This window comes from Coturnix japonica, chromosome 1 (assembly GCF_054131305.1).
Source record: "Coturnix japonica strain WE chromosome 1, WE-NBRP24, whole genome shotgun sequence".
NCBI lineage: Eukaryota > Metazoa > Chordata > Aves > Galliformes > Phasianidae > Coturnix > Coturnix japonica.
This window is the reverse complement of record NC_140663.1, coordinates 69,844,444-69,871,574: the sequence shown is the minus strand read 5'-3', so window position 1 is coordinate 69,871,574 and position 27,131 is coordinate 69,844,444. Positions and strand designations below refer to the sequence as shown.

Here is a 27,131-nt window from a genome sequence, read left to right as displayed (position 1 = left end):
TGCTGAGCCCCTGAGGGGATCCTGTGGTTCCAATGCAGATAGATAGAAAAGTGATTGGAGACACAATGAGGTGAGACAGCACTGTTTTAGTCACTGTGTTAAACAATACTTTCAACAAGGAAAATCAGAATATTCGTATACAGATGCAACTGTAGATAATTAACAGCGTCCCTGGCTGCAGGGCCGAGGTCAGGGGCACAACTTTAGGTAGCGCTTCAAGAGCTTCATGTTCAGTGTGCACACAAGGGCTCGCAGGGTCCAGCCTGACGCTAGGGACTCTCCTGGATCCATTTTCAGCTCCGTGCATCCCCCAGAGATGCAGAGATCTCCCCTGTCAGGCTGCTCAGCGCTGCAACGAAAACTCTCCAGGATCTCCCGTTTCCGTGCCCGCCTTCCCCCCCAGGATCACGGCGGGGCTCTCCACAGCCCCGCTTTCCTCGCCGCCAGCAGCACAGCCGGCTGAAACTTCACGTTTCCACACTATTTCCATTGAGGCCGTTTCCATTGCTTTCCTCTCTGCCTGCCGGCACTGTGAGGCAGCAGCCCTGCTCTCCCGTTGCCGTGCCGGCTCTCCATGCGGGCCCGCCTCCCGCCGTGGCAGGGCGCTCCCATCCCGCCCCCTGCCCTCCGCCCGCCCGCCGTTCGCACGCCCCCCGCCTCCCGATCCGGCTCCCCGCCGGCTCTTCGCCCTTTCTCGCTGCCGACCGGACGCTTCTCTCGCCGTCGGGCTTTGTTGGGTTCTTTGGGCCGCTTTAGCCCTCACCCCGGGTAGGGCAGAGATCGGGCGGGCTGCCCCGGGCGGAACCCCATGTCCTCCGCTCCCATCCGTTCCCCGACGCTGCGGCCGCACAGGATGAAGAAGGACGAGTCGTTCCTGGGCAAGCTCGGCGGGACGCTGGCGAGGAAGAAGAAAGCGAAGGAGGGTGAGTTCGCCTATGCAGGAGGGAGGAAAGAGCATCCGAGCCCCCGTCCCTCCCGGGCAACCCCCGGCTTTGTTCTCCGGGCGCGGGAGGGCCCCGGCGGCCGCGGGTGGGCGTGGAGGCGGATGGGGCTCTTCGGTGGCCGCCGCTGAGTGTAGGGGAACCCCGGCCTCAGCTTCTGTAAAATAAACTTCTGGGAATAAAGGTGATCGTGGGCGTCTTTACCGGTCGGTAGAAGGCGCGAGAGTGGTAAAGCTGGGAGGGAATGATTAAATCCACCTGTGGTTTTTGTTCCCGCTCTATCCGTAGCTTTTACAGCTGTCTTATCCAGTGCTTTTACTTAGGTAGCCCGGTGGGCCGCCCCCTGGCATGGCCTCATCGCCGGGTGCTGCCTCCTCGTGTTGTCCCACCCGCCCATGGGCACCGCAGGCTGTGCACAGATAGGACTGTGTGTTCCGAAGCTCCCTATCTGCCGAGAAGAAGCTGTCGTCTTGCCGGTGGACTTGATAAAGATGGCCCGGCCGTGTGTGTGCTAACTATGACTTTCCCACTAAGCGTCTGCGCCTCCAGGGCTGCACACTTGGCACCCTCTGATTCCCCGACTGACCCCATGCCCGCTTCATGGTGAAACTCATGCCCTTGTTCCATGGCCATCTGAACGTGGGTTCCTTATGCCGCATTGCACTTGGGCTTTCTGGTGGGCTAACAACAGCCTTGGCTCGTTCTGGTGCCTGATGGATGGGGGGCAGGGGGGGTATTTCCAATGTCAGTCTTCTGAGTGAGTGTGCTTTGCCCTTTGCTCGCTGCCCCTGATATTAAGAAGGCATCTTGGTAATATTGAGGATATTTGCCCTCAAAAATGCAGCTCGGTGGAATTGCTTCCCTTCTCATGGCTGTTTTGGTGTGGCTTTCTGGTATTTCCTCCGTTATCTATTTTTAATCAGGTTTCTCCATTGTGGTTGTGCTGAGGAGCAGCTGAAGCAGCCGTGCCTTTCCGGTGATAGCACTTACTGCTGAAGGAAGGTGATGGAGAAAGCCCATCCCCTGGAGGGGATGGTGGCGTGTGCTTGGAAAACAGGTTTCACTCAAAACTGATTCCTAAGCCTGAACAGGTTGACAGCTCCGCTTCTTCAATGAGAAGCTTCAACGTCGCGAAGTGATTATTAGGGTATAGTCTGAGACCACCGGCTTGGTTTGCTGAGTTTGCTTACTGCTTCAGCAACACGTGTGGCCTCAGCTCCCCTTAGCTCTGCGATAGCAAGTTTTAGAAGCTGCCTTTGGTGCTCTCTGGGGACTTGTAGCTGCATTGATACAAAGTGTGGTCATGCTTTTGCTAGAAGGAAATGGAAATGCGTGACTCAGCTTTTAGGCTGAGTATTCCTTCCAGTTTGACGAGGAGAACAGAGAAGAGACAGCAGCCACGCCTGGAGACCACCTCCTCTGCACAGTTCATCATGTGTTTGTGCACAGGGCTGTGGTGCTGCTGTTTGAAGGGGAAATAGCTTACTACTCTTCTAGGTTCTCTTGTGTTGGAAGTTTGAAGGCCTGTGGAAGGCATGCTGTGCATGGTATTGCGCACCATAGTGGGGTAGCTCTGAAATGCAGCCCATGGAGAATGCAGCCCATGGAGAATGCAGCCCTGGACCAAGGGGGCGAAGGGCTCAGCTGTGAAGAGGTCCTGGGCTGGAGTCAGCATTGGGGAGAGCGTCTTGGTATGCGACTGTGAAGCAGAAGTAAGTTGGGAGCTCACTGAAATGGCACTGAACTGAGTTGACAGACCACATAAGAACTGTATGGGCAGCTTTCTCTTGGGCTGAGGAACCGCTCCACCCCTGGGGACTTCCCTTGCCTCCTTTCAGGCAGCTGCTGCTCAGCTCCCAGTGGACCAGCAGAGGTCAGTGATCTCCCAAGACTAATTACTGTCCTCACCAACTGCTCTCCCCACTAGCAAGTTGAAAGGTCGGCTGTTGACTTGCCACAACCAAACCATTCTTGCCTCTAATGGCATGAGAAGTAAGCAAACCAAAGTTCTTGATAAATTTTGCTTTCACTGGTGTGTCTTTTGTATCACAGCATAAAGACAAGCTTTGTGTGATAGGACAAGGGTGAATGGCTTAAAATGGGGACAGGGGAGGTTTAGGTTAGATAATAGGATGAAGTTTTTCACACAGAGGGTGGTGAAGCACTGGAACAGGTTGCCCAAGGAGGTTGTGGATGCCCCATCCCTGCAGGCATTCAAGGCCAGGCTGGATGTGGCTCTGGGCAGCCTGGTCTGGTGGCTGGTGACCCTGCAGAGGAGTTGAAACTTGACGATCATTGTGGTCCTTTTCAACCCAGGCCCTTCTTTGATTCTGTCACCATCCTGACTGTATGTAATCTCTGTTTTAAAACTGTTTTAAAACTGCTGTCTGTGCAGCAGTTGTAGTCCAGTTATATTAATCTTTTTATTCTTTGTGCACAACTTGTCCATGAGCCATATAGCCACAGAATGATGCTGAAAAGGGTTTTGATACTTAATGTGGGCTTCTTTTTTGAGTCGTGATAGGCAGCCATGTCATAAACAATTGTGATGTGTGGCTATCAACCCATAAGCAGCGGAGTGTAAATATTCTTTGGCAAAGTCCTTTATAAGGTGCTGTAAATCTATTTTTAGGGAGCTTATATTCAGAGAGGTGTGATCACTAGGCTTATCAAGACTGCCACTGTAAGCCTGTAACTTTTCTTTATGGTGGGACAGTAAATACAGTTCCTGGGCATGGTGGTGATAGTAACTATGGTGGTATTTGAGGAATTGACTATGGCTTGTTAGAAACTTTGCTGCTACTCCTGCTTTAGCAGCGTTACATGGTATAGTGCTCTGTTAGCAGGTGCCTGGAGATAAGGCAGGATTACGATTTCAGGTCCAATTCTTCAACATTGTAAGAGGAAGATTCTGTAAGTAGTTTAACCCCTTGAGGAAGACTTGGAATTTGTCCCTTTAACCTGTGCTTTACACCATTGCTTCTTATACTTTTGTTTCTGAATTGTTATGACTGAACTGACTTTATTAGTCAACGCTGACTTAAAAGAAACAACAACCAACTGTTGTTGGTTGGGTAACCATTTTTAATCCAGTTTCCTATGGCCATGGTGTGTGATCTCACTGTCTGACTCCTTCCTTCCTCTTCCTTCCCAGCAATGTTTTTAACCCCGTCATTTAGCTAAAAATGCCCTTGAGAGCAAACTGCCAGCCATCAGGGTTATTAAATGACCACAGACTTTGTCAGAGTGAGCAACTGATTAGAACAGAAAAACCTCAGTGGAGCACCAGTGCAGGAAAAGCTACGAGTGATCTCAACCTTTGTAGGATAGGAGAAAGCCCATGTGGGAGGGAAGCTATAAGAGAAAAGGAACCGTCTATGGGGAGAGTGCTGCGTGGGGTTGTGTGTTTCTTTGTGTTACAATAGGTTGTGACACACATCCTGAGAAAAGCAGGATGTGTTAATTCCAGTGCTCATCTCGCCACGTGGATTACAGTTCTTCCCCACATGAGGTTATATGGAAATGGGCATCAAATCTGCATTTGCCTGGTTGTAACCGTGAAGTACCTGTCTTGGTATCTTGGGCTTTCAACGCAGATCTGTGCCAGATTAGCTTTAAGTAGCCTAGGAAATTATTGGGGTGCTGGTAGAGCCCATGGCAGGGTGCTGGCTGCGAGCTACTTTTCAGACCCTCTAAAATATATTGTTTTGAATAATGCTGTACTATATCTTCATTGATTAAAAAGGAACTAAAAAAATACACGTATCTCCTTTATCCTGTTAAAAGAGCGGTGTCCTTGAACTGAAATAAGGGAGCTATTTTGCCACAAGTTTCAGTGCTGGGTTACTCGCAGTGCTTTGATTTCCTCACAACACTGTAGGGAAGACGTGGGCAGCAGGTGTTTGGCAAAATAAAGCTTCTATTATTAGCTGTGTGTGTATCTATATATAGGTCTTATGGAGGGATCAGCCGGAGAAATACAACATGCTTAATTGCTCGGTGTTGTTTCCCAGTGACACAATTGAAAGGAGGACATAGAGATTAGGAAAACACTCCAGAAAAGAGCAATGTGTGCTAATGCCTATTGTCATCAGTGGTGGAAAGAACTGACTGCTGCAGGAAGCAGCCGCATGTTATAAAGCTTTATGCACATCAGACCAGGTTAAAGGATTGGTTTTAGGGTCTGTGCCTCTGTGTAACAGTGAAACGCTCTGTCTGGGAATATTTTCATGCCTCTCTGGTGTTGGGGTACTTGGGCAGAGGCATTGCATTGCCTGCCTGTTTCCAGCAGCTCTGCACAAGTGGAAGCTCATCTCCACATTGTTCAGGTGGAACTGCTTGTGCTGCTCAATCCATTTCAGCTTTCTCGAGGGAGGAACAGGAGGAAATAAGCTCACATGCAGAGTTAAATTGGAAGAAATCGTTTCTTCATAGTTCCTTTAAGAATGATGGGGCTGCTTGTACAGGTAATTGCTCTCCAGAGAGAGAGAAGAGGTTCAGAAACAGGCTCGTACCTCATTGCCTTTTTGTGTGATGAGCACATCTCGACTCGGAGGCGTCCCTTGAACACAACAGGATGGGAGAATTGGAGTTAGCTTGGAAAACAGATCTCATCTCCTTTCATTTGAACAGGATGCACTGAGCGCTGCTAGAAGCTCTTTTCAATGCTGTCTGTTGCACAGTCTCCAGAGGTGCATCGGTGTGTATGCACTGCCAAAAATTGAACTCCTCTGTCTCAGTGTGTTACAGCTTTGCTTTAGTGGCTGCTTGAGGCTTCTAACAGAAGTATTTAGCTTTGAAATGATTCTGAGAGGCGACTTTAATGTAGATCCTGGAAAGATACAAAGCTGTAATGCAGTCTTAACTTAATCTTCATTCACCTTGCAGGTGGCACTCATGCTGGCAGTGTTACTTATGCTGGGGGTTTGTCCTGCTCACAAGCATTCTTTGCTGTGCGAGTGGCTTTTTGTGCTGACTGTGCCCATGTATCCTGCTTCATAAACTGGTGCTGGAGGAGTAATTGCTTGAATTGCTCTGATGTAGAACTAGCCTTTGGCATTCAGATGGTGCCCAGAACACTCAGGACGGAGTGCGCTGCTGCTGAGTGCCTGTACTATGCTCCTGAGGGGCATCTGTGTTTCTGACAAGCAGTGAAGTACCGAGTAACCTAAAGATACAGCTGCTCCTCCATTTCTCTCTCTTCAGAGGAAGCAAATCTGCCTTCCACAAATCTCTGAGATACAATGTGATGTATAAGCTTCTGCTGGTTGCTTTCGACTATCTGCTGACCTGATAATCATTGTATTTTAAGGCTTTTCCTTTTAATAGACTGATGATAGAACTTGCTCCAGCTTAAGTTACTCTCCATGCTTGTGGTGTGTGGCAGTGAGTTTGCAGCTGGATGGAGAGCTGAGTACAGAGTGTGTAGGGTCGAGTTCTGTGTTTCTGGTTCACTCAAGAATGTTTGCTGCAGTCTGAGAGTGTACTTGGTGGGGAAGCGCATTGATTTGTGCATCATCGTGGGCTGCTGCTGCTGCAGTACTTGATCAGAAGACGAGATGGGCGCTGGTTGATCAGAATGACTTGCTTTTAAAGAGAAGAATTGGCATATAACGATATTGAAGCCACGTACCTTTCTAGGTAATGCATACACATCCATATGTGCAGACAGAAGCAAATTCAAGATGAACTTTCTACCCTTTCTACTATAAATTTAAACAGAGAGAAAGTCCTGAATTTCCAGTCAGAACCTGCAGCCTGATTGCTGAGTTTTCCTGCAGGGCTCATTTGTGCCTCTGACCAGATCCATCTTCAGTCTTGTCTTGCTAGAGCAGTGCCTGATTCGGTTCTGATATCGCATTCTGTTCTGGCAAACGTTTCTTACAAATACTAATGCAAGGAGTTAGAGAGTGATTTCTTTTCTCCTTAAAAGCTAAGCTGCCTCTCTTCAAGGCAATTGTCCAGCGATATCTGTTTCTCCTCATTTCTTCTAAAGGATTTGTTAACGTTGACATCTTGGGAGAGACTTCCGCACGCAGGCATCTGGCAGTTTCTGTTATGTGGAGCGTATGGATGAGCCCTGTGAGACTCTGATGTATGGAGGGCTGCACGCGGAGCTGATACAGAGTGGGGGAGCTGCAGGGTTGTGCGTGACCTCGTGCAAAGTCTGTGCAGATGCTTATTGCTGAACAGTGTGAATGGGGGATCCCTGATCCTGCTGGTGGGTCTGTGCAGGGAGATTAGGCTGTGCTCTGCCGTGCCTGTTATCACACTGTTTTAAGGGCCTGTTTTTTCTTTAAGAGTTGTGATACTCCGGATCTCTTTATAAATACAAACGTACCCTACAGATTTGTATGTTGGCAATACAGGAGTCTGGAAGACTAAGTATAGCAGTGCATATGTATTTTAAGAACTGCTACAGGCCAGCTGATCCAAAAAACACATGAAGCTGCTCAAGTTTTTCAGCGCAGTGCTTTGAGCTTTAGATCATACCTTGATGTTGGAAGATTTGGGAGATTAGCTGGCAAGCTCTTTTCATTGCAGAAGCATGTCTGAACAACTTGTTGCTAAGGGATCTGAGGTTATATGGTCTGCAGTGAGGCCAGAGAGAGGCAGAGTCTGCTGGTTAGAGGGTTAGTTAGTTTTTCAACAGTTAAGAGCTTTGCTATTCCACTGAGATGAGAATTTAGTGCATATATCTTCTGTGTATAGTCGTCATGAACACAACTGAGAAGCCTCAAGTTTGTAGGCTGTAGAAGCAACGTGGCAGGTACTTGAAAGCTGCTCATGAGGGATTTGCTTTTCATTTTCAAGGGGAATTGTGGTCAGATCTCTGAGGCACCATTAGAAGTCTTGACCTACGAGGGGCGGTCTCTATTGGGGTTCCTGGGAAATGGCATGTCAGTGGGGAAGTAAGTGCTGATAGTTACATATATATATAGTTATATGACATGGATATGTAAGGAGGAGGAGTCTTCTTCATATGGCATAATCTGTTTTTATTGTTGCCCATGCTGCTGCTGGTAACGCTGAAGGCTCCAGTGTTTCCTTATAACCCTGGACTCTCAAAATTCAGCCTTTCTGTGCTCTTACACCAGTGAGTCTTGGTCTCCACTGCACCAGCAAGCTAAAGGCCATCCCTCAGACTCCTCACAATTGCTTCTGGAGGCCAGAAAGCTGGTAAAAAGGAAGGGGAGATGATGTCTTCTTTTGTGCTAGCTCATTATCACAAACATCCAGGTTTCTTGAACAGATAGTTGAAGAAAGCAGCAGTTTAAAAGTCAACCACATAGCTCCAGAGGAAGATCTGACCCATTATCAACCCATGCTTGCCTGGACTTGATTAATGATATGGGTTCTGTCATGGTACGGATTATCTATCACAGTGTTCGCTAAAAGATGCCTTACTCTGCACCACGCTCCAGTTGCACTCTGGTGTGGTGGCTTTTGTGTTTGCTTATCCCCTCTCTTGTACACTCTCTGTCTACATTGTGAAATGTGTTGTATGTGTGCATTGTCACTGATAAAGCTTAGCTTCTCCCTCAGGGCACTGCAAAATCAGGTGATGCAATTTTCAGAGCTGCTGGCTGCAATCTGCAATGTATACGCGTCTGCATCAGGTCTTTCCCTCAGTATGGGGCACGTATGTGCGATGGCCCTTGCTTTATGTGCTGCCCCTGAGACTGTGGTGTACATGCCTTTGGTAGTCATCAGATGTGACGCTGGCTCTTAGGCTGAGGAATGGAGATGGAGGGAAGTGTGGCCTGTGTTGTAGCTAGGAGGAGGGAAGGTAAAGGTTAGGGTGAGCACTGGGTTGTCTCTTGAGGCCTCTGCTGCATGACAGGCTGCCCAGTGACAGTACACACAACCCCACCACTGCACCCTGGACTGCAGGCAAGGGAACTAAACCAGCCTGACTGATGTGGGTGACAGTGACCCCTGGTTGCCTTTGGGAGTGGGCTGAGTATGGAGGAGAAACAGGAACTTTGGTATTGCACAACTTGTAGATCAGTGACCAAGGGATCTCTCTGGGCTGAAGTACATTCGGCCTGTTCAGATGTAGGCTTCCTAATTTGGGCTCTTGATGGCAAAGCAGAAAGCTGTGAGACAGAAATTTTAACTTCTTTTGTATGCGTATATATTTAAAGCGGAGAAATATTACGGCTGATATATGTGGCTTTAGCGTTTTGCAGTTTGAATCTGTCTAAGTCTTGCTCTGAAAGCCAGATGTGAAGAGAACATGCACACCTGGCACCGTGTGCTGGCCTGGAGCTCTGGGCACTTAAATCACTGTCACTTCCTCATGGAAGAACATGCATCTGCACAGCAAAGCTTCTAATTAGAAGTGCTGGATGTGTAATTGTTACCATACGTTGGCTTTGGACTTCTCTCCAGGGCCTTTAGGCTCAGAAAGTAGGCCACAGCATGTTGTTCTGGTTTTGGCTTTGTCAGGGGGAGCTGAAAGGATCTTTGGGAATTCAGGTTTACCTCTCAGTGATTGCTTCCTGACAGTCCCTGAAACCTGTCTGCTGATCAGATCTAGCTTGTGTTTTGTTTATAAAATAGTTGAACTGCAATGAAATACACAGTGAAAATAGTGTTTTATCCATTATAGCCGCCATGTGGCCTTATTGATCTTCTTATTAGCTGGGGTGGTTGTGTACGTGGTCTCTTTGTAGTAGGAAAAGAAACTGAGGGCTGGATGAAGAGGGGAGTGATTCTGATGTATATGTGGAGTGCAGAGTCTTTTCTCTGTCTTTAAATAGAAAAATGTGTAATTCTCAGAAAGTGTCTTTCCACTAGGTCTGTTTGGCAGATGTATGCATATATGTTATTAAACAGATACAGAATCCTGTCACTTTTAAAATAGAATGGTGATGTTTGCTATCAGGCTTGCCTAGTCCAGGACACAGATTTAGGGACAGTTAGTCTTGTAGTGAGTTGGTTCCACTGGAAAATTAGGCAGAATGCAAGAGTGCGTAGCTGTGTCTTGAATCTGTACTGAATTCTGTCTGTCAGAGTTCTTGGCTGTATAATGGAGCCTTCTATTTGGGAAAATGGTTTTTAATAGGATGCAAGACGTCGTGCTCAGATTGGTCCTGCTGTAACAGGTGACTAAACTCTTCGAAAGGGCTGACAATAGCAGGACACGGGGAAATGGTTTTAAGTTAAAAGAGGGAAGATTTAGGTTGGATGTTAGGGGGAAGTTCTTCACTAGGAGAGTGGTGAGGCCCTGGAACAGGCTGCCCAGGGAGGTTGTGGATGCCCCGTCCTTGGAGGTGTTCAAGGCCAGGTTGGACGGGGCCCTGGGCAACCTGATCTAGTAAATGTGTATGTTTGGTGGCCCTGCCAGGCAGGGGGGTTGGAACTACATGATCCTTGAGGTCCCTTCCAACCCGGGTCATTCTGTGATTCTGTGAACTGTATTTGTAAGCAGTTGTGCATAGTGGATGAAAGAGAAAACAGGAATAAACTGAACCCCATGCAATTAAGACTAGATAAAGGGAGAAACTTCTAAATGATGAGCGCTGTGAAGCCATGGGACGCGATGCCCAGAGACTTTGTGCAGTCTCCATTCCCGAAGGTTTTAAGATGTGGGGGATAAAGCTCTGAACAGCCAGGTTTGATGAAATGTGATGTTATCTTGTATTGGCTTTTGTTTCGTGATCACGTTTTGTTATTGTTTGGGAGGCTGAACTGGAATGGCAATGTGTGGCCTGGCTTCGTTATTTCAGTGTGGTCTTCAGCAGCATGGTTAGGAAATGATAGTGTCTATTTCTTACTTAAACCAGGCAGAGTTAAGCATCTGTCTGAATAGTCTTACTGGAGCTATTACTTTCACTGCACTTCTCTCTCGTGGCCTGTCTTTTATCTGACTGTGGGCTCTGAAATGTGGACTTTCTGTTACTGTAAGGTTTGTAGCTCTTATCACTGAAGTGGTTGCCTTGGCAGTCTTCCTGTAAGCAGCAAAATAATTTTCCACATATCACTGGTCTGGAAACCACTGAGGAAACTTCTTTGTATTTTTCAGTCTGCCTGTTTAGTGAGGTCTTTCAGTTTGTTTTCAGTACATTACTGCCTTGTGTGCAGGTAGCTGCTGAGCAAAAGGTGCTCAGAAAGCTTTGTATTGGCTGCTTAGAATGAAGTTTGAAGTCTGAAGCACTGCACATCCCTTCGTTGGTTCTGTATGTTCTGTTGAACTGAAATCTAATATTCACCAGAAAATCCTAAATATAAGTATTGCAAAAACATAAGTCTTTTTTTTTCCTCCAGAGTTTTCCTTGTCTTTCTGGGTGACGTTTGGGCAACTCCATCAATTAGACACATGCAGTTTTTTGTGGTTAGCAGGATCGTTTATCTCAGCTTACTCTTCCTGTAGAATCAAGTTGCACTAGCAAAAAAAAGGGTGCTTTTTGAATTGCAAGTCATAGCTCTAGCCTCTTTTCCATTGGTGTGGAGCTTGCTCGTTGAGTTCTCTACCATCAGCTGGAGAAGACAGTGCCTTTCTGTTACATTGTGTGTTCACCTGCCATCACTGCCTTCAGAAGTGAGTCTGTTCCTCTGTACTGCGCTTGGCCTATTCAGAAAAAGAAATAAGATGAAATGTTTTTGCTTTTGGTAGTTGTTGGTGTCTTTGTGCCTTTGGAGAAGGGGCTGAAGGATGTGGGAAAGGTGGTAAGATGAAGCAGGTAAAACTGCTCATGCTGTTAGTTAGCTAAATGGGTTTCATTTAGGTATCTACAAATGAAGTTTCAAATCATGAGGGAAAGGCAGAAAGAAAGCAGTTGTAAAATTCATTAATTACCATGAGCAACAATAATGACTATTTTCATACTGAGCTTGATGAGCTTTGGGCTGTTAGATTTGTATATGGATCAGAGAAAAAGCTTGGAGAACGTGTTAACCTTCGGTGCTGTTTCCTCTATTTTGTCATGTTGGAGAAAGCAAGAATTGAATGAATTCTAGTCATCTCTATGCCTGAATAATGCTTTCAGCCCTGCTACTGACTCTTGGTGACTGGCTATGGCAGGACTCATCAGACTTGCATACCTTAATGAGCTGATTCTCTTTTTTGGAGTTGGTTTTGGTTAAATAAGTCTTTGTGATGCTTGGTACTCGTCAAAATCAGTCAGCTTAGGTAGGGATCTCACACCAAGTGAATGCGTGGTTCCATTATCTTTGGTGTTATAAAACATCATTCTTTTCCTCAGTCTTATTTCTGCCACATTTTTCTATTCAGCCATTGTGTATCTGCACAGTGAAACTTAACTTTGTTTTTTGCCCTGTCTCATCTGGTTAGTTTTCATCCTCGCTGTGCCCTTGCTGTGACATAATGTGGGTGCGTGAAGAGGAAGGGGTGTGTGGCAGCAAGGAATGGAAGCGAAGCCAGGAGTGCCCCTCTGCTGGCAGCCTGGATGCCTGCCCAGCGCACACAGCTACGCAAGCATGGCTCAGCACAGTAATTAAGGAAACAGGAAGCAGGGACTCACCACAAAAATGATGAGTCCCAAGGTGGAGTTTTTGTTCTAGCTCCAGAGCTCTCTGTGCGCTCTGCTTAAGTGTACATATTGCTTTTCTGCCTTATAAGAACTTATTTCTCTGGGTTCCTGATTGTTTACTGAGTTCTATCAGGCTTATTGCATGAGTAAAGCAGGAAGGCACTAAAACAGATGAGTTCTGGCTTTGTCCTGTGCAGCTGCAAGACTGGAGGAGGGTTGATAGGACTGCTGGAAAGACCCAAAGCTATTCACAGTGGCTCTGCATTGATATTGTGGGCTCACCTTGCCTTTTAGCATTGCCGATTTGTGCCCATGCAGCTGTGGGTCAGCTCCAGCTTTGTCAGCTTTTACCAGAACCAAATTAATATCTGTGTGGGGGTCATTTGTGGTGATTCAGCAGTACAGCAGCACTAGTCGATTGGCTGCTGTGTTGCCTATAGCTGATGAGCTGGTTTCACAGTGCAGTTTGTGGCTGGACGAGGACAGGAGCTTCCCTGTTAGCATCTGCGGAGCCATGCAGAACACTGAGTTGAAGCAGAGAACTGGTTCAGCTGGCAGCAGCTGGCTTTATGTAGGTTTCAGCTACATTAAAGTGAGCCCTGCCATTATGGCTAAAAACCGTTCTACTTAGTAATAACAGATTCTCATTTTGTTTGGTTTGGTGTAGAGTTGCCAGTGCTGGCAATGTTGTAAGTTGCTTGTGGTTGCTGTGGTTTGTTTGTTCTCTCCCAGGTCATGTCTTCTCACCCTTAAGGTTGCCTTCCTCTTTCTGTGCTGGCATCACAACAGATACTGTTTCATCAGTGACAAAAGTTTGGGGGTGGTCTTTGTTCAGGCAGTCGCAGAATAGGCCTTGCAAGTTTACCTTGTCCATATCCACAACTGCGGCTTGCTTGTTGAGACTGAAGCAAAAGGATTATTACAGCTCTTTTCCAAAAGCTGTCTTTAGCTTTAACTTTCTGTAAGTGGCAAAGCCTGGCTGTTGTGGGTGCCTTTTTTTGCTTGCTGGGGCATACAAATAATTCCCCTTATTACTATTCTGTTTTGAATGCAGTCTCTTGGTGCAGCGCCTTTATGTGGATTTGAAGAAGTCTTTCCCTTTGATCTGCCTGGGGATTATTAATTCTCTGTTGTAATTAATGGAGGCTTTGTTTTTCTCCTGCAGTCTTTATCAAAAGATCGCAGAGCCTTTTGTAAATGTTAAACGATTTGAAATGCGGCAGAGGCTGGTGAGTTGTGTGTGTGGTTTGTCCCTAGAACAGAGACAAAGAGTCTCAGTGTATCTCCACGCACTGTTCTTGGGGACTGTTTGATGTGTGCCAGTACAGCAGTCTACTTGGAAATGCCAGTTTTTGCTAAACTCTCTCTTTTTTCTTCACTAGGAGAGTGGTTAGGCCCTGGAACAGGCTGCCCAGGGAGGTTGTGGATGCCCCGTCCTTGGAGGTGTTCAAGACCAGGTTGGACGGGGCCCTGGGCAACCTGATCTAGTAAATGTGTATGTTTGGTGGCCCTGCCAGGCAGGGGGTTGGAACTACGTGATCCTTGAGGTCCCTTCCAACCTGGGTCATTCTGTGATTCTGTGATTTTAATGTTGGCTGCTCCATTAGGATGAATTATCTGGTGTATACGTCCCTCAGGAAGAGGGAAGGAGTGTTGTGCCACTGGTCTGCATGGGGTACCAATGGAGTTTTATAGGACTTTCCAGTTTGCAGAACTCTCAGGATATGAGCTGCAGGCAGGCAAGTGACTGGTTGAAAAAGTACCCCTGGTCCTGCTTGTGTCTCTGTGAAGAGCAAAAATACTTTGGGGGCACAAGAAGAGCTTTCTGTACAGAGCTGGTTGTACAGTCCATGCGTGTTTCCCTTCCGTGTGCTGTTTGTACCAAAGAAGATGACAGTTACTTGAACAAGTTGTGAATAGTAAAGCCAAGAGTAACAGAGCAGTGCATTAGCTTCCAAAGTTAGGGTTTAATCATGAGATGAAAGTATAAAATGTAAAAGCTGTGGTCCAGCAGTGCTGAGGAGACAGCTCAGCACTGGTTGAATGAGAAGGAAAGCCCTGTACCCAGAGCTCTGTGATGGTTCTGTGGCAGCTGCTGCTTTCTGTGGGGGAGAATGAGCCCTTTAGTCAGAAATAACCAGGGCTAAAATTAAGTAGCATTTGCTTTTGTAAGAGGCTGACGCTTGTGGTTGGCTTTTGAATAGCAAAGCAGAGACTAGTAAAGACTTAAGAGGTGAACTGGGCTATGTCCCTTTATCTATCTATCTATATATACCCATACATATGAATTAGACTAGAATTATTCAGATGAAGGTAAAAAGGATGAAATTGCTGCCACATTTGCTCCTTCTTAAAAAGAAGAAAGCAGAGACTTCTTTCAGTGCTGCTGCTGACTTTAAAGGTCATTTCCCTACTGCGAGAGACTCTTGATAGCAGTGATGGTGCTTCCAGCATCCTGCAGCTGATTGCCGCTGTTCTGTGCAGTTTGCATTTAATCCTGTGCACCAACACGGCCTGCCTGGCTTATAGACGTGTGCTGCTTTGCATGTGTGTGTGCAGTCTGGTTGTTAGACTTTTTGGAAAGGCCAGAACAGCTCCCACGGTGACAAAATTGTGTTGATTGCTGGTACTGCCAGGGACTGTTAAAACAGCAGATTGCTGCCAGGAGCCCTCGCTGCTTTCCAGGGTACTGGTGGAGAAGTGACCTTTTTCTTTTGAATTTGAATTTCTGGATGAGGGAGGTACTTGGGGCTTTGGCTGAACGCCTTGGCCACTTGCCCATCCGTCATTGCATTTGGACTTTGCTAGCACTGGCTGCCAAGAGCCCAAAGGATTTGGGAGGACTAGCCTGCTAGTTGAGCATCAGCTCAGAGAGGGGATCCCAAGCCAGACATCTGAGAGGAATCCTAGCTAGTTCTTTCCAAGGCACTGTCCTTCTAGACCTGTATTTACACCTGGGTTGCCCAGTGCAGGTTCACAACTCGGTCATTAAACTGTCAACCCGTGTTACCTTAAGGCTGCTATAAGCATTTATCTATGCTAGGCGCTTGGCCATCTGCAGAAGTGACAGGGACAGGGAGGATTCCTTGCTGGGAGCTAGTCTCAGGGTGCCTGTTCCCTTCTCCTGGCGCCTGCCTCCACCAGACAGCTGAGAGCTATCTGAGTGCCTGCTCCGATATCACTGGCCCCGAATTAACAAGGCGTTGGCAGCTTTGAGGTGTCAGCCTCTCATCCAGTTGCTGCTGCCCCTTCAGTGCTCAGCCCATCCGTGCCATTCGTCTGCTGTTGCGTGTAGCAGACCTCTGGGTGCTGGAAGGGCTGACATGGCAGGACTCCTGTGTAAGCGACGCAAAAAAGGAGGTATGTGAGATTACATTTCTAGCAAGAATATTTTCCTAAGCTAAGGTGGCATACAGGCTCTCTGGGCAGCAGGTTTTATGAGGCTTGCTACTGATGCAGCAGGGGAGGATGCTCTGGTCCTGTTGTGGCAGAGCTTCACTGGGTCTGAAGGCACGTATGAGGGTTTTATCTGGCTCTCCATGTTATGAGGGAGGGTTGAGGGTGGGGGCTTAATACACAAATCCATATCGATGTATTTTAGTTGTTGTTGTTGTAAATTGTTTAGGAACGAGATTTGTGTTAAGAATGGTTCTTCCTGGTATTCAAACAAAATGAGAAAGTAACATAGTGGAACTTCTGGGGATAAAAACAGTTCAGCTGCAATTAAAAGTTTTATGTCTTGAGATTTATGCAGTAATTTGTTTCTATAGCACGTAGCGTGCATTCCGGGCTCTGAGGAGCTTAGGAAATCTCTTCTGCATTTGTAGACCACAAAGTACACCAATAACCTGACCTTCCTGAACACTTGACATTCACAGATCACAGAAGTGCTGTAAGAATCATAAGAAAGGCGCATCTAGAAATGAAGTGTGATTTTAAGTGGAATTTGGGCGTTTATGGTCAAAAGAAGGCTTTAAAAATATTGACCTCTGATATCCAGTTTCCACATAATTTTTCTTAGGGCTTCTTGTGGCTGTATTCCTGTTGGTGGGTCCTGTAGGAGGAAGCTGTAGTTGGGAGCATACAAACAGGGCAGGGTAGGGCATGCTTTGAAAGTTCTTTGACCTGGTGACTGAGGCTGCTTAGCTCCCTGACCTTTGGAGAGCTTTACAAAACTAAGAAAGAATGCACAGAAGGGGCAATTAAGTGTCTATTTAACAATGATGTTTAATCAGGTGATTAAATCTCAGCCTGTAGATGCTGCGTTTGGTTTGGACTTGTGAACTATACTCTGCTCCCCTTGCAAAAGGTGTGCAGTGTAGAGTGCAGGCCACTCACAAATGCTTTTAGCCATTGCTTACACAGAAATGTCACTTTGATGAGTTATCATGATCCTTTTTTATTTCCTGCTTCAGATGCATCTGTTTTTAAAGGTTCACTGTAAGTAGTTGCATTCTGATTTTAAGGGGAGGTAGACCTCAGAGACCATAGAAATGCTATAGTTCACAGAATCACAGAATTGTAGAGGGAAGGGACCTCTAGAGATCATCGAGTCCAACCCCCCTGCCAAAGCAGGCTCCCTACACCATGTTGCACAGGTAGGCGTCGAGTCGGGTCTTGAATATCTCCACAGAAGGAGACTCCACCACCTCCCTGGGCAGCCTGTTCCAGTGACATTCCTTACTGTTAAGCCCTATGATAGTAAGCAGTTGGTACCTACCTCCTTACATAATGTCCTATGTGTCCCATTTTAGTATCCTTCTTAATGATGCAGGGTACAATACTGACTTTACAAACTGAGAGCTGTATGTTTGGCAGCGTGAAAGATTTCAAATTTGCCTTCAGCAGACCATGCTGCATCTATTTTTCAGCCACTGGCAGTGCAAGAATTAAATACATTTTCATTATTTGGTAGGATTTTCTGAGGCTTTTAATGAGGCCTGTAGCAAATAGTGACACTTGGTGTTCTGCCATTGGAAAAAGTGGTGATGAGTTGTGGTAGTGCTATCAGAAAATGAATTAGATTTTACAGTTAGCTGTCTGCTGTAGATCTGGCCATTCTGCAGTCCACACCCCGTCCTTCTGGAGAAAGAAGCGCTCTGATATTACTTTTACCACAGAGTTGATTTTCTTGCAAAATATTTTCAGCTGGTAGACTGGTGACTCGACTCAGTTTAATAAGAAGCTATAGATGTTTGTTGGTTTTTATTTTCCGCTGCAGCTGCAGTTCTTCATGCTGTAAAGTTTGGGTTCATTTTGAAATGGATTTACAAGATATTTTTTCTTATTATGTCTCTTCTACCTCTGCATATCTGCAAACTTTGTATTTATTTCAGTCTTTCTTTCTGTTTTATCCTTCTCCGCAGTGAGTGACCTGCAAGAAGAAGGTAAAAATGCTATCAATGCACCAATGAACCCAAGTGCTGTGGACATCCATCCAGAAGATACTCTGTTAGGTACAGTATGCTACAGATTTTGACTATGCAATTGCTAATGTGTGTGGCCACTGTGACCACACATTGATTGCCTTGCAGTTGATTACAGATTGCACAGTTGAAACTGAGAGAATTGAGAGCTGTTGTATGTCATTTCCACTGACTGGAAACTGGAAAGTCTAAAATGGAATTTAAAAAGCAGTGCCAGCTGTGCAGCTGTTCTTAAAGTAGGTAGTTTGTAGGAAAATTGACTTGCTCGGTGAATTTGCAGAGGAATTCCATTCTTCTCTGGTCACCTGGAAAACAAACAAGGTTGCAATTTTGCAAAGAATTGAATGGAAAATAATGCTGGGATTGTCTGCTTAAGAGTTGCTTCAGTTTCATTGACCCATGGTCCAAGGACATCTCACTCGTTATTTTTCCTCACAGATGTCTTCCTTTGGTAGAGAAGTATCTTTACACATATAGGTGGTAAACTGAAGGATTAACTCACAGAAAGTCTGTAGCAGAAGAGTGTGTTGTGGTACCTATGTGATCATTAACCTGCCTTGACTGAAATGTGTGTGCTTCACTGTTGTGGATGCTATTTCTTTAGTTACTTTTGCCTCTTTTAAGTGATGGTGCAACAAAATGGGATCTGATAACCATTTACGATGCTGAAGTCAGTAATTAAATATGATTAAGATGAAAATATGTAACTCAAGCAGTGCTTTATAGAAAGAATGTAAGTATTCAAATTCCAGTTCCCTTCCCCACCAAGTCTTTTAAAGAGTAGCATCATAATTTTATAGAAATAAGAAGTGAATAACATTTTCTGGAATAAATAAATATATACATATATATATTCCTTTCCTGTCTCTTAATGTACAGAATTAGTTGAAGCAAGTGATCATGGAGGCAAATATAAAACCAATTCTGAAGGCCACTCATTCAAAGCTGTGATGACTGGTTATCTTTAAGCAAAACTCTGTGGTGAACTGTGTACTATTATGGGTCAAACTTTGTTCGGAATTTCAGTTAGAAGCTTTCTGGGTGTGTAGTGGGTGCCACTTCCTTACAGCCAGGCTTCTTGACTCATCCCAGGGAGTAATAGGGAAGTAAAGGGACTGGAAGAGAAAAGCAACAGAAAGAAAATCATGTTTCTCTGTAGGTTTTCTGTAAATCTGTGATGTGTCTGGATAGAAGGGCCTTATTTTTATTTTTTTAATAAAGATTAGAGACACTGCAAAATACTGGCCCCAGATGTCTGGGAAAAGCCTAAGGTAACACAGTTACATGCTATAGTTTATCTGAAGTGTGAGTATTATATTTGTCATCTGAGAGTAATGAAGTCTCACACCATAAAACTAGAGTTGCTGTAAGACTACCTGTTGACTAGGGGAGGGACCGGAATGCTGCTGTAGGAGCAAGGCACTGTAGATGGGTCATTGTTAGATTTTAGAGTTCTTCTATCCAAAGTAAAAATGACCTGACCTGTGGCCATACCAAACACCTGGTCTCCTTTGTTGTCATGCAGGAAGGAACTGGGAAATCAAACAGAAAGTAGAATTCTATGTTACTTCTCAAGATAAACTTGCGGGTTCTATAGATAATTTAGTAGGCAGTGTTTGCTGACCCCTTGAACAGATCTAACTTAGATCACAGCTATCAGTTGACTACTAAATGAGGGGTGCAGGGAGAGGTCTAATACTTGAAAGCACATAGCAAAATTTAAAATATGAGACTTGCTCCAGGTGATTCTTAAATATCAATATCCATGTCTACGGGAGCGTTTATACATGCATGTGATGTATCTGTCCACACGTGCTTTTGTAAAGATAATTCTGCCACAGGTTGGTTGGTTGTTAGCTTTACTGAGCTTAAGCTGATTTTGCTTCCAGTTGTTCAATATTGAGTCATCCATCATAAATGTTAATCTTTCCATTCCTGCCTCTCGTGGTTGTTTTGCTGGACATTGTAGAGCATTTCTCACATCTTTCCATCTGACAGTATCGGAAGAAACAGATTATTCGCATGAAAAATGTATTTTAAGTTCCTCTTCCAAACATAAGTTGAACTGATGTAAACGTGGGTCATTTTCATTCCCTAGAAGTTAAGCAGTTCTTACACCCAGGGCCGTGTGCATGTGAGCCTCTCTATGTGCCATGTTTCGGGGAAGCAGATTGTGGAAGCACAAACTGTCAGCCCAGGTCTCAGCAGCACTAGTGTCATAAAAGCTTGCTTTGCTTTTCAGGGTATTGTGATTTAGGAAGGTTTATTTTAAAAAACAAATTACGTACAAACTGAGAAGAGAGAGGAAAGTAACTGACTGCCCTTTTTGGCATGTTAATATTAGCATGCCCCACAGAATGTAGAGGATGGTGATTTTTCTGATGTATTCTGAGCTGGAGAAGGTCAGTGGAAACAGTCCTATTTTAGGAAGTTATTATCTTTCTGTGTCTAAAAATGCTTAACACTTTGATCATTGGATATTCCCCTGCCAGTGTGATGACTGGACACAGTCATTTCTTAATCAGCTGACAGGCCACTTCATGAGCAGTAATACAAGTGTACATTTCTTCTAACTAGTTTCCCATTTTATTTGGACAGAGGAGAATGAGGAACGCACTATGATTGATCCTAACTCAAAAGAAGATCCTAAGTTCAAAGAACTGATCAAGGTAGGATGTTAGTTCTTTGTCTTTCTTAAAATCTTTAACTGCTGAGCCAAAATCATTTACAAGCTGCTTACCAAGCATACAGTGAAGAAGGAAAGACTCATTACTGAGGTGTGTCTGTGAAAACTGAAAGCACAGATGAGGATGGTATTGGTAAGGCTAAGAGCAGCAATGAGAGAAACAAAAAAAAGCTGAAGGTCAGGGTGCCCATGGTTGTGGAGTACAGCTCTACTACCGTTTTTTGTAGTCTTATGATTATTAAAGTGAGGTTCAGAGCTTAACTTGGATCTACCTGCAGGTCACTGCACATAAATCTAGGTTTCTTATCTCTATGAAAACAAGAAAAGAGCCTTGGGAAGCACTAGAGAGATTTCAGAAAAGGCAAAAGTCAGACCAAAATGAGCAAGCATGTGGTAGAGGACACTGCTATTTTTCTTGCCGTGTGTTCTGTTATATTAAAAGAAGGAAAAAGGGAAAAGATGCTCCCACATATTGTTACTTAAAGCCATTAAAATTTTTCAGTTTCCATAAAGAGTAACGTGCTGGTCTCCAGGGCATGAACAAAGACCAACGGGTGAGTGAACTGATGGACAGCTTAGGCTAATTACGTGCACTTTCAAGCCATTCTATAAGCAAAGAAAAAGGCATTCAGCTAAACAGTGATTTGCTCTTCCATGAGAACATGTTAACTCACCACCTGGAAATTCAGTTGCTTACAAGTTCTTAATCATCAGAGTTTGTTCTGATTATCTTTTATGTAATTCCTACTGTTTTGATTTGACGTTTGTGAAAAGAGCCATCTCTCTCGTAGAACTTCAGTTTTACATACAGTGGCTTCTTGGAACAGAGGCATACATCCATTCTGCAGTACTGCTTCCCTGAATGTGGAAAGTGGCTTTGGTTCTCTTGTTTTGCACAATTCTGCCTCTTATTTTTTCCTTTCCTTTATTATCCCTGTATTTATGTTTTATGTGGCAGAGAGGTAGGAAGTAGGATATCACCTGTAGGATAGGGCAGGGGCCACAGTGTCCTGAGTGTGTGTTGTGGCTGGAGACATGTGCCCACGATGCTAGTGATGATACTGTGTTCCCAGATGTGCTGATGTGATGTGTGGCTTCTTCCCTCCTGTCAGTGCTTATAGTTTCTGCCAATTATTTGATGGCAAGTGCTGGCAATTCAGAACAAATATGATATATTTATAAGGAGTGTTTTCCCTTACGATTCCTGCTGCAATTTCTCTTTGTTAATTTAATATCATTAAAAAAGTACGTATCTTTTTGTTGGAAACAACAATCCGGCTGTAGTGAGGTGGGTCTGAAAACTTTGGCTAGTGTGTCCACCTCCAGATAGAGGAGTGAACTGCGACATGTTCATTTCAGGAACCAGTGTTTGCTCTATCTACAAGCAAATGCTTCACAGAATGTCTCAGCACACAGTTCATCTGACAAATCTTTAAAACAAGTGGAATGATCTGTTGTTAATGTTACAAGGATGTGTTTAGGATTTGACAAAACCACATCAAAAGGACTTTAGGGAGGAGTAGCCCTCAAAGTTTCTTAGTTATTCTAATTTGTCTGGGATGTGTTCTGTTTTTAAATTAGGTGAATTTGCACATTCTTCTTTTTTGTTGATTCTCAGATCCATTAATTCTTCCAAAAGGCACAGTGGCCTTGCACCACTCTTTCAAAATATACTGTGGTTTTGTTGCTAATAGAGCAGAAATGCTGCAATGAATGATTTAGATGAACAAGATTTGTTGCGGTAAAGGAACCAAGTGCACTCTGTGATGCAGGAGACTTGATAGTGAAATCATCATTGCTTTTAAACTGAAACTTTTGCTATTGAATTCAATATGAGGTGGTGTGCTTTGCCTGGATGTCATCTATCAAGGTTATATTTTTCTTTCTTGAAAGGCTGAAGAACTTCAGGAGGAGTGAAAATCAGACCAAGAGCCTGAGTGTTTCAATTGCACTGCAGAATCACACTCTGGTTCAGTACATAAGTTTGCACTTGCATGTAGTAAGGGTAATTCACAACCAATTAAACTGAAGCAGCTGATGCAAGGAGCAGCATGTAACCTCAGATGGTTTCCTTGGGGTCATCAACCATGGAAGGAGATGTGTCCTGTGGAGTGCATACTTGAAAAATGATGTGATTTAAGTAATTTATAAACATTTGCATACCTCTCAGTGTTTTTACAGAAGCTTAGCAAAGAAGCATTTAATGCAGTGTCGGTGTGAATCTGTTTAGGGAAGGAGAGGTTTAAATTGTGTTGGCAAAACCTGTTTCATGTCACAGAAGAACAAGCGCGCGCACACACACACACACAGAAAAAACAGTTTATCCTTTATTGTGTGTTCCTTGGTTAAGTTTTCCAGGAGCTTCAGTGCTAGACAAGAATTAGCTACATTAAGTGCTACGCAGCAGCAGCCAATCGAAACTTTGGGCCTCGCAGAGATTGAGATCAAAGATCTCCGTGGAATAACAAGGAATCAAGGAGTTGAATGGATTGAGGTTTTTATAGTATGAAGTGGTTCTCTTTTCCCTTCTAACAGGAATGTGTCAATAGCAGAAACAGAGCCTGCTGCCTTTTAAAATTTGGCAGTATGACTTAGTTTAATTGGTGCCAGCCCAAATCCCTTTCAGCACTGTAGTATGACATGCCAATGGTTCGCTATCACTGATTCTGAGTGTTTCTGTTTCCCCCATCAGTCACATGCAGTTGAGGTAGATGGAACATAGTGCAAAGAGGAAGCAGAGATCTCCTTTGCTGACACCACTGTGATATCTCTTTGTCTCCACAAAATATTGCTCTAATTTCTGCTAGGCCTAGTGCCATAGGAATTATATACATAATGGATTAATCGGTCCAAGCTTTTGTGAGCATTTGGAAGTGATTTTGACAGAGCGGTTGGGAGAAAAGCTGTGTACTATTGTGGTAATGCAGAAACCAAAAGAAAAGGAAAAAAACCCACCCAATTTCTCATTTGTACTAAGGCAGATATACAGTGAAAAACCTCTCTGAAGGCTGCTTAATTGGCATTGCAAAAATACGTACTTTAAATCCTCTTGCACATATGAAAATTGTCAGTAATTGAAGTTATGCCTTAAAGTGTTGTTTGTTAACATCCTTTACTGTATTCTCATTGACAGTTTGTCAGTATGAAGTGATATGTTCTGGTGTGTTCAAATAAGTTCCCTCTGTGGCCAGCAGCCTTTTCTTCATTACTTCATGTGCTCTGTGTGTAAATACAGTTTGGGGCATGGCTGAACAGATCCAAAGCTGAAAATTCAGGTCAGGGAAAGAGTGGAGTCATGCTTTTATTATGTGTCTAAATAATTTGCACAAGTCCTTTATTTCTAGTGTCTAAAATGTGTGAGCTGCTTTTCCTCATTGTCACATATTTGCCAAGTGACAAATGACAAAGGTTTCAAGTGTAACTAAATGAAACCTTGCTTCCTAAAAGCTCACTATTTTGCTTTTAAAAAGAAGCCTTCTCTCTCCTTTCAGGCCTGGCAGTGCTTTGTGTGTAGTCAGTAGTTTCCAAGGCTGAATATGAATTTCTGATGCTCGTTTCCATTTTCAGTCCTAAAATCAGTTAAGCTTTTGTACCTTTGATCTGTGCTTCCTAATTCTCTCAGAAGTCAAGAGCGAAAAGGGTCATTAAAATCAGAGTTTTCTTTTCTCCCTGTTTTTGTGAGTGGGTTTCCTGTTTTGCCATTGTGGGAGGCTCATTCATGTAGCTTGCTTTGTTTTTCATGTTATTCTTTGCTGTGGAGCAGTGGCCATGGGCTCTTTATGCCCTTGAACTCTGCAGATTAACTCCGAATGTGCCTCAGTTCTGTGTGAGTAGCCAGCCTGCGGAACAGAAACACTTCCCAGAAGTGGTGAAGTTTGATGTAAAAGCCCATCTTCCATGAACCGAAAAGCAAATAGCCTGGCAGAAGACTCATTTTTCCTTCTAGATTTCTACCACTTTTGAATTTCAGCTGTCTTCCTCACAACAAAGTTCAGATTTCAATCCAATGTTTATTAATACACCATGGCTGATTTAATCAGACATATGCATTTAGCCAAAAATGATGTAATAAGTGGATGTGTCAAAATTTAGCGCAGCACTGGAAATTTTAGAACTGTAAACGCACATGTCTGAGCATTTGACGCCGTTCTGAGATACTTTCCATGAGTGTGGATCTGCATGGAAAGGCAGCCATGGTTTTCAGGACGTGCAAATATTGCTTTGAAGTTTTAGGATCAGTGTTAATCCTGAATACATAGAAAAGCAGATTTATTTTTTTTTTAAATTTTTATTTTTTTTTAAGGTATGATCTGGATGAGAGGCATAAGCATCTCGGTGTACCTGTATGCTGTTTTCTGAGTCTCCGTGCACTGACCAAAGTGAGCCTTAGGTGCACAGAAGATTGCTAGCGATGTGCGGGATGTGGTGGTGGCTTCACCAACCATTATGTGTAAGGAGAGGCATAATGCTGGGGCTGACACTGGGACAGCAGGCTATGCCGTGAAGCTTTCCCTCAGTTCTGCAGTGTACCTCTTTACATCTCTTATTTAATGCAGCATATGTAGCCTTAACTTAGGCACTGGAAAAATCCTGGCTGCTCCTTAGGTCTGCTTCCCACCAAGTGCTCCATGACTGTGTCAGGCTGTTTAGGTTTTTGGACATTCAGGTTATTGAAAACTTTCAGCTTCTGTCTTTGCATGAGGGAGCAAATATAAAGAACTGGAACATTGACCTTTCGTGAGAAAAGAGTCAGAAGATATTTCCCTGTGTTAGTCGTTTCATTAAGAAAAACAGTGCTTTATGTCCCTTGAAATAGAAATAAAAATAAGTGCAGAAAGATTTTCCAGGCTCCTAATTAAGACATGATCAGGAAATCAAGAGGGAAAATGGTAAATTCTTTGGTCATGTTTTTTTTTTTTTTTTTTTTTTTTTTAATTGCAACATTTGTCAGTCTTCCAGTGCTGTAAAAATACTTGGATTCTTTTCTGTTTTATAATATAAATTGCAAATTCAATTTCCTACTACAGCTGGATCTGTAGTCTGAGTATTAAAAAAGCCAGAACATTCTCTGGGATATTTTTCTTTCTTTCAGGTGTTACTCTATTAAAACAATAAAAGAACTATGGGTGGACCTCATACAATTTCTACCATTGGAATGTAATTTTTTGTATCACTTATAATTTTTTGTCAAATGTTTTTCAGTGTTAAATATCTCAAAGACATTTAAGTACTATATAATGTAAGCATTTCCCTTTTATCTTAATAGCCTGTACCCATATCAACATATTTCCAACATGTTTTCTTTGTAATTCTTCTTTACCTACAGTAAATGGGAAAATTGAAAATGGGATATTCACTCCTGCATTAGAAGGCACTTGCAGAATTCTATTTTAAATTCCTTGGCATTTTCAAGATTCTGACTGCAATACTATTCAGCACAGGAAAAAATGGTGCGTTAGTTACAGGTTTCAGGTAGTTTAGTGCCCTGAGACTTCTACAAAAACAGAAATCTGGCATCTTCATATTAGGGTCTTAAAGGGATTTTGATTGTCATACGATAGTAAAACATATATCATTTCAGAACTGGGCAATCACCTTATACTGAAAGGCTTCTGAAATCTCTCTTAAGGCGATGTCTCATTATTTAGGAGTTGATTTTCAGTACCACTGGTGAATAGTTTTCAAGTCCTTCTTGTCTTTCAGCTGTGGCAGTTTTTTTTACTGACTTGCCTGTCTCTTCAGTCCTTTGCTATAAATGTTCTTCTGTCCCCTGAAAAAAAAAGATTGAAAGAGACAAAAATAGTTAATAGGAGTTTTCTTTCCAAATGTGGTCATAGTTTCCCACCTGCAGAGCAGAGTTCTGTTGCTTTATTTGGGCTGCATCTTCTTGCAGCTGGCTTTTGCTGGCTGTAATCTCTAATGAGCTGATTGTGTTAGAGGTTTACAAAGGAAATGCAAAGTCTGGTCGTCCAGTTCCTGATGGTAGATGATGTGCCATAAAATCCTAGCTTTAAATTTCAAAGAGAAGAAATGAGCAGTGGGACTTTACCTGATCCAGAGACAGCTGAAGAGGCATCTTAAGAACTGCTAGAAGATGCAATGCAGGAAGAGTAATCATAGTATCATATCATAGTATCATAGTCTCGTGCGGGTTGGAAGGGACCTTAGAGATCATCGAGTCCAACCCCCGGGATTCGAGCCTCTGTGTAGCAGAGCGGCACTTCTACCACTTGCACCACAGGGGGGATTCGAACTCCGGGCCCCAGTGTTGCAAGGCGGCATTCCTACCACTGCGCCACCGGGGCACACATCATCTTGGTGTTCTCCTCTCTGTTGCTATGTGATGTCTCTATCAGGCTGTGACACTAGAGCAAGATTACTTAAATATCTCTGTGACCTACATAGTCAAATATTCATGTCTCCATGAAAAGGCATGTGTTTTCCAGTGCAGCACTTTATTTGCCTTACATTTCATATTATCTTGAATATTAAAAAAGAGAGTTCTTATCTATTGTGACTGCCAAGAAGACGCAGAATTATAAGATCTAAACAAAAAGTGAATTTTAAGAATCCACAGTTT

At 44.0% G+C, this 27,131-nt stretch overlaps 1 protein-coding gene across 3 annotated transcripts in view; it reads left to right on the top strand.

The window, feature by feature from the left end:
* Window positions 1-678: 678 nt before the first annotated feature.
* Window positions 679-27,131, top strand: part of PARVB (parvin beta) — a 53,066-nt gene continuing 26,613 nt past the window's right edge. Inside the window, exons 1-3 of one of the 3 annotated variants that reach the window (XM_015870134.2) lie at window positions 679-923; window positions 17,806-17,895; window positions 20,464-20,534. In XM_015870134.2, the coding sequence (XP_015725620.1) occupies window positions 809-923; window positions 17,806-17,895; window positions 20,464-20,534 (276 nt within the window). In that variant the 5' untranslated portion in view covers window positions 679-808. Of the gene's footprint in view, window positions 924-11,348; window positions 11,488-15,327; window positions 15,800-17,805; window positions 17,896-20,463; window positions 20,535-27,131 lie in introns of those variants that run through there. The other 2 variants (XM_015870151.3, XM_015870144.3) reach the window with 2 other exon arrangements.